Here is a 7,585-nt window from a genome sequence, read left to right as displayed (position 1 = left end):
TATCAGCGGCTCAGGCTGGTGGTGGTGGTGTCATGGATCCATCCTGCCTTGTATCAGCGGGTCAGGCTGGTGGTGGTGGTGTCATGGATCCATCCTGCCTTGTATCAGCGGGTCAGGCAGGTGGTGGTGGTGTCATGGATCCATCCTGCCTTGTATCAGCGGGTCAGGCTGGTGGTGGTGGTGTCATGGATCCATCCTGCCTTGTATCAGCGGCTCAGGCTGGTGGTGCTGGTGTCATGGATCCATCCTGCCTTGTATCAGCGGGTCAGGCTGGTGGTGGTGGGGGTGTCATGGATCCATCCTGCCTTGTATCAGCGGCTCAGGCTGGTGGTGGTGGTGTCATGGATCCATCGTGCCTTGTATCAGCGGCTCAGGCTGGTGGTGGTGGTGTCATGGATCCATCCTGCCTTGTATCAGCGGCTCAGGCTGGTGGTGGTGGTGTCATGGATCCATCCTGCCTTGTATCAGCGGGTCAGGCTGGTGGTGGTGGTGTCATGGATCCATCCTGCCTTGTATCAGCGGGTCAGGCTGGTGGTGCTGGTGTCATGGATCCATCCTGCCTTGTATCAGCGGGTCAGGCTGGTGGTGGTGGTGTCATGGATCCATCCTGCCTTGTATCAGCGGGTCAGGCTGGTGGTGGTGGTGTCATGGATCCATCCTGCCTTGTATCAACGGCTCAGGCTGGTGGTGCTGGTGTCATGGATCCATCCCGCCTTGTATCAGCGGGTCAGGCTGGTGGTGGTGGTGTCATGGATCCATCCTGCCTTGTATCAGCGGCTCAGGCTGGTGGTGCTGGTGTCATGGATCCATCCTGCCTTGTATCAGCGGTTCAGGCTGGTGGTGGTGGTGTCATGGATCCATCCTGCCTTGTATCAGCGGGTCAGGCTGGTGGTGGTGGTGTCATGGATCCATCCTGCCTTGTATCAGCGGCTCAGGCTGGTGGTGTCATGGAGCCATCCTGCCTTGTATCAGCGGCTCAGGCTGGTGGTGGTGGTGTCATGGATCCATCCTGCCTTGTATCAGCGGGTCAGGCTGGTGGTGGTGGTGTCATGGATCCATCCTGCCTTGTATCAGCGGGTCAGGCTGGTGGTGGTGGTGTCATGGATCCATCCTGCCTTGTATCAGCGGGTCAGGCTGGTGCTGGTGGTGTCATGGATCCATCCTGCCTTGTATCAGCGGGTCAGGCTGGTGGTGGTGGTGTCATGGATCCATCCTGCCTTGTATCAGCGGGTCAGGCTGGTGGTGGTGGTGTCATGGATCCATCCTGCCTTGTATCAGCGGGTCAGGCTGGTGGTGGTGGTGTCATGGATCCATCCTGCCTTGTATCAGCGGGTCAGGCTGGTGGTGGTGGTGTCATGGATCCATCCTGCCTTGTATCAGCGGCTCAGGCTGGTGGTGCTGGTGTCATGGATCCATCCTGCCTTGTATCAGCGGGTCAGGCTGGTGGTGGTGGTGTCATGGATCCATCCTGCCTTGTATCAGCGGCTCAGGCTGGTGGTGTCATGGATCCATCCTGCCTTGTATCAGCGGCTCAGGCTGGTGCTGGTGGTGTCATGGATCCATCCTGCCTTGTATCAGCGGCTCAGGCTGGTGGTGGTGGTGTCATGGATCCATCCTGCCTTGTATCAGCGGGTCAGGCTGGTGGTGGTGGTGTCATGGATCCATCCTGCCTTGTATCAGCGGCTCAGGCTGGTGCTGGTGGTGTCATGGATCCATCCTGCCTTGTATCAGCGGCTCAGGCTGGTGGTGGTGGTGTCATGGATCCATCCTGCCTTGTATCAGCGGCTCAGGCTGGTGGTGGTGGTGTCATGGATCCATCCTGCCTTGTATCAGCGGCTCAGGCTGGTGGTGGTGTCATGGATCCATCCTGCCTTGTATCAGCGGGTCAGGCTGGTGGTGGTGGTGTCATGGATCCATCCTGCCTTGTATCAGCGGGTCAGGCTGGTGGTGCTGGTGTCATGGATCCATCCTGCCTTGTATCAGCGGCTCAGGCTGGTGGTGGTGGTGTCATGGATCCATCCTGCCTTGTATCAGTGGGTCAGGCTGGTGGTGGTGGTGTCATGGATCCATCCTGCCTTGTATCAGCGGGTCAGGCTGGTGGTGGTGGTGTCATGGATCCATCCTGCCTTGTATCAGCGGGTCAGGCTGGTGGTGGTGGTGTCATGGATCCATCCTGCCTTGTATCAGCGGGTCAGGCTGGTGGTGGTGGTGTCATGGATCCATCCTGCCTTGTATCAGCGGCTCAGGCTGGTGGTGCTGGTGTCATGGTGTCTTTGGACCCCTTGGTACAACGCCACAGCCTACCTGCCTTATATATGAACCTAGAAATTTTAGCAGGCATTTATTGATGGTGCGACTTATAATCCGAAAAATACAGTGTGTGTGTATATATATATAGCAGGTGACAGGTTGTTGCACCCAGGAAATTATGGAGTACATATAAAATTACAATCCACAATGAATTTAGTTGTTAATCTTGGTGTAGTGGTCTTTTCCATAACACAGGATTCTCTCTCATTAGCACTTTGGGTGATCTAAGGTCCTTAACCTGCTAACATTTGCAAAGTCTACCCCATGTATGTATCTAATCACATGAACTCACAGCAGCCTCCATGGAGGATGAGGAGGAGTAGAAGCCCTGGGATGGTGGCGTTTAGTCAATAGGTTCCCTTTAACATCTAATATTGACATTCAATTTTGTCAAAATCAAAATTTTTTTATTTGTTTTTGACAAAAAATTCAAGCGAATACAGTGTAATCATCGCAGTCTGTGTAGGATGCAATGTGACTGTGACCTTCTTCTCGAAATGGAACCAACACCAATGCACCAACATGGTGCAAATAAACAATAAAACCAATGCAAACCGGACATAACTACACGTCCCACAACTGGCTTGAGGAGGACCCTTCACCCTGTTACTGGCTACTCTGTGTTGTTGTGGACTGTGAAGGCTAAGGAGGCCCATAAGATGGACTGGAGGGTGGGCCATAGGAAAACACAAAAGAGGGAAGGTCATAGAAAGGTGGAAGGTGATAGGCAGCACCAGGAGGACCATAAGCAGTGTCATAATGTGGACCAGGAGGACCATAGGCAGTCCCATAATGTGGACCAGGAGGACCATAGGCAGTGCCATAATGTGGACCAGGAGGACCATAGGCAGTGCCAAAATGTGGACCAGGAGGACCAAAGGCAGTGCTGGAATGTGGGTCCGAAAAGCCATCACGTAGGTCATAGAAAGAGCCAGAAGGTGGACCAGGAGGTCCACAGGATGGGCCTGGAGAGCCAGGAGGTCCACAGGATGGGCCTGGAGAGCCAGGAGGTCCACAGGATGGGCCAGGAGAGTCAGGAGGTCCACAGGATGGGCCTGGAGGTCCACAGGATGAGCCTGGAGGTCCACAGGATGAGCCTGGAGGTCCAGGAGGTCCACAGGATGGGCCTGGAGGTCCTCTGCAGTCTGCCTGGTAGTGTCTCTCCGGGCCGCAGGGACTCGGTGAGGATTCCCTGGAGGGAGGCAAAGCTGCAGGAGACCTTGGAGCGTGTGTGGTCTGACGCCATACACCAATAGCCCTGAGTATAGGGCCGGGATCATTAGGTGGGATGAAAGCTTCTAACACTGAGATGACAGCTCCATGCACCCCCGGCCACTTCTCCTCAGGGATTCTGCGAAGAATGGGAGACAAACTTCTCATGAAAGCATCTTCAAGCCCTTCCTGGGACCTGCAACTCAGAAGCTCCAGGACCTTGGCATCTATGAGGTCCCTGATGTTCTCTGAATTTGTCCCTGGACGTCTCCGAGACGACTCACTTGTGGCAGAAAAAGCTTCCGGTGGAGACGCGGGAGAGGACTCTGTGCCCTGAGCCGATGCTCTGCGCTCCTCAGAAGGCATCAGGTCAGAGTCTGCAGCATCAGACGGACTATCAGGGCGGCTGTTTTGGGAAAAAGATAGAAATATTTGATGCAGTCGGCGAAGGTTTGTTCCTCCAAACCACTACCCACATAGTATAGGTAGGTCAGTGTCCTATGAGTGGGGGTCCGACACACAGACTCCAATGTAATCAGTAAAACACATACAGGGGACAGAGCCTAAATAAACGGATTACGGCTTCTGCTTCGAGCTCTATCCCCCTGGATATGTACGGACTGCCTGGAATAGACAACCAATGCCGGCTCCGGGACCCCCCCTTTACCAATCTGACATCAATGACTAATCTTTAAAAGTACCATCAAAATCAGGCATGATAATCCATATCATGTATTATTCATTAATCCATTATCATTGTAACATTATACTAATGAGCGTGACAGCTCTGGGGTGCATTACCAGAGCCCCTCCATGCTGAAGATTCACAGGCTGTCACAGTGAGCAAGCAGCACCTCCCAATGTGTGGAGAAACTTCCTCTGCTACAGAGAAATCACATCAGCCAGAGGAGGGGGGAAGAAGGAGTGTGGAGGGTAAAGAGGGGAGGGGGGGGACGAGACAGTATAATAGCCTGTGAAACTGCAGCACAGAGGGGCTCCTGTAACACCCCCTAGAGATCTTCAGGCTCAATAGCAGAATTTTAAAAGTTGATCATCTTCTTACATTTGTTATCCTCTGCCTCCTTCTATCTAAAATCAACTTTTTGAATTATAGTAATGTGCCATTAGCTCTGTTACCAGAGCTCCTCTGTGCTGCAGCTTCAGAATGCTGTTACACTGTCTCATCCTCCGCCCTGCTCGGCACGGACCTCCTCTCAATACCTCATGCAATCTCACAACAGCAGAGGAAGTTACAGCGAACAGTGCTCCTTGCATGGAGATACAGCATGGAGGGGCTCTGGTAACATCCCCAGGGCACTTTTGGCTTTTTAGTATAATTGTAAAAGTTGATTTTAGAAGGCAGGAGGCCATGGGTAACAGATATATGAAGATACCCCAGTCCTGGTGCCGGATCTATGAGCAATGTCCCGGGTTTATCACGGTGGAGTCTGATGGTAGATATACTTTATGGTGTCAGACAGGCCGGACACTCGTCTGTTTCCAGGGATAATAAGCCGATAATAATGGGACACTTGGTTGCAACATTGAATTCAATGCTCAGAAATGTAAAAAATAAAGACCTGAAATGAAGTAATAATACTAACGGCTGTAAATCCCTTCCATTTCTCGGAGGAGGCTTCTTCCTGCTGCGGGGGGAGCCCCTGAGGGTCTTCATGGCTTTTCCTAAAATAAATAATTTAGCTTTTTTAATAAATAAAAAGAGCAACAAACACAAAAACTATTGGGCCACATCGCAGATAGTGGAAAATCTACACAGCAGCGAGGTACATTGTATGGTGCACATAGAGCGGACGTGCAGAGGTGAGGGGTCGGCAGTACTTACCACTCAGTCCCTGCACTCGGGTCCTGACGTCCGCACAACTTCCCCAAATCCTCCATGTTTAGTCTTCACAACGCTGAGATAGGGAGTTTCAGGCGTCTCCTAATGTACCACTTGCAGAAAAGTGAGGATGACATCCACCTCCGTCTTTTCCCCGGACCTTTAGCCTGGAACGTCCGGGTCTGGTCCATGAACGCAGGATGGACCAGAACAAGTCCAGAGTTTTACAAATCCGAACAGATGAGCGGACAGAACCATTATCTTCTACAGCACCACAAAAACGTAGCCGCCGATAGGAAATCCTCCTGTGTGATTGAGGCCACATACCTGATGTGTACAGGATCTTAGTGCGGGAGACAGAGGTCCAGGACCGACCTACCTCCCGGGACCTCAGGATAGAATTCATGAACACAGCCTTAAAGGGAACCCGGTGTCCCTTGTGGGTTCAGTTTCAGGTGTTACATACAAGATAGGTTCATGAGGTTTGTTCTTAAGTTGAATTTGTATGCAAGTCAAAACTGTATATTTTATAATTGTAGCCCCAGACATTGCCCCAGTGACAATCGGAGTTTCAAAAATTTTTGCTGTAACGGGACCAAGGATTATCCATAAAGCTTCATTACAGACACCTTACAGCTGATCATTACAGCCGGGGACTATAGTAACATCCAGAGAGGTCACCAGAGGTCATAGTGGGCTGAGGGGGCCGTCTTTAACTAGGGGTCGTCTGTAAGTCGGGTGTCCTTAAGTAGGGGACCGCCTGTAGTTTCTCCAAGACGAAATCTAGCAGCCCGCGCCTTATCAAACTGCCTTGTAATGGACGGTCCCAACCTCCCGGGAGAACGGCAGACGGGCGACTTGTATACATATAAAAATAAGACTGTGTGAATAAGTCCCAACTCAAGTCCATAAAGTAATTGATGTGACTGCGGTGGGGGGTCTGGTACCTACCTCTGGGGTTGGAGTAGGTCAGCGCTTCCTCCTCCTCCTCACTCTCGTCTTCGGTCTCCGATTCATCATCTCCCATTTCTCCGTCTTCTGGATTCTGTGCAAAATCGGCGTCTTCCGTGTCAGCAGTCGGGTCACCTAAGGGTCAGAAATGATTCTTAGGGGCAGAAACCTCCCCACACCCTACAAGGACAGTGTTAGACATGACACCGATATTAGTAGTCAGCAAGAGGACCCCCAGGACGACCCCCCCAGATAAGGGGTCCCCTCCTACTTTTATTACATGTGGGGATATTGAGAATTCACTCCCACACACATTTATAAGGAAAGTAAAAGTATAGCCGCTCATAATAAATACACATTATCCTTATATCTATATTACAGTTATGATATTTCATTAGTGCTGATACACATCACTTTACTGACTGACACACTGTGACGCAACTTCTCCAAACTCCAGACACTAAAACTCAATGATAAGAGGGAATTCACACTGAGCAGAATCGGTCGTAGAAAATTCAGAGATCTCTGCTTTGTGTCACTGAATAAAACATCCGTATTTACATCCAGAGGCTGGAAACACATCTAGACTTCTCACAGCTGAGGGTTCGTTACAACTGTACACAATCCTTCGTTAGGTAAACACATCCACAGCACAGATCTCTCCAGTCCTACAGTTTGTTACAATGTATCAGTGCAGAGGTGTCACTCACTGGGGGACTGTATGCATCTGTAGCAACCCCTCAGCTGTGAGCAGTGGACTGTGAAGATCGTCCAGGATACACCATGACCCACACATGCTTGAGGTTACAGTGCGAGCCCTAGCGGTGCCCCATGTACACTGCAGAAGGACTTACAGTCCAGCGCAGCAGAGCACTGACCCCTGTCCCCTCCGGCCTGGAGCCGCTCCCCTGCGCACGAGGGTGCTCCGCCCACCAAACACACGGCGCAACCAACCAGGACACAGATCCCAGCAGCTCTATCCTCCACTGCCAATAGACACGCAGCATGTCAGTCATTGACCAATCAAAAGCGTCTAGGACGACGTCATCAATAGAAGCGCATAAACAATGTACAGGGCGCATGCTCGCCGCGGTGGCTCCTGGGAGTTGTAGTTTACACGGCATAATGGTGAAAGACAGCGGCTCCTGCTAGAGACAAGCCGGGGAGGAGGTGTATAATGTGTGCTCACTGATACAACCCGCCATAACCTGTGTCCTCTCATTACAATCACATCACATTCCCGGCCACACTGCTCCCTCCTTAGAGGATTTG

The 7,585-nt window shown here is 51.6% G+C and overlaps 1 protein-coding gene across 1 annotated transcript; it reads right to left on the bottom strand.

Moving 5' to 3' along the window:
• Positions 1-2,453: 2,453 nt before the first annotated feature.
• LOC140074978 (uncharacterized) lies at positions 2,454-7,280 on the bottom strand. The gene is made up of 4 exons (XM_072120380.1): positions 7,168-7,280; positions 6,314-6,448; positions 5,103-5,205; positions 2,454-3,928 (listed from the first exon to the last, which is right to left on the bottom strand). The coding sequence occupies exons 2-4, from the start codon at positions 6,387-6,389 to the stop codon at positions 2,953-2,955; spliced, it is 1,155 nt and encodes a 384-aa protein (XP_071976481.1). The 5' UTR covers positions 6,390-6,448; positions 7,168-7,280; the 3' UTR covers positions 2,454-2,952.
• Between the last annotated feature and the right edge of the window lie 305 nt (positions 7,281-7,585).

This window comes from Engystomops pustulosus, chromosome 8, assembly GCF_040894005.1.
Source record: "Engystomops pustulosus chromosome 8, aEngPut4.maternal, whole genome shotgun sequence".
NCBI classification, from domain to species: Eukaryota; Metazoa; Chordata; class Amphibia; order Anura; family Leptodactylidae; genus Engystomops; species Engystomops pustulosus.
Note: the sequence above shows the minus strand (reverse complement) of the source record. Positions and strands in the feature narration are given on the sequence as shown.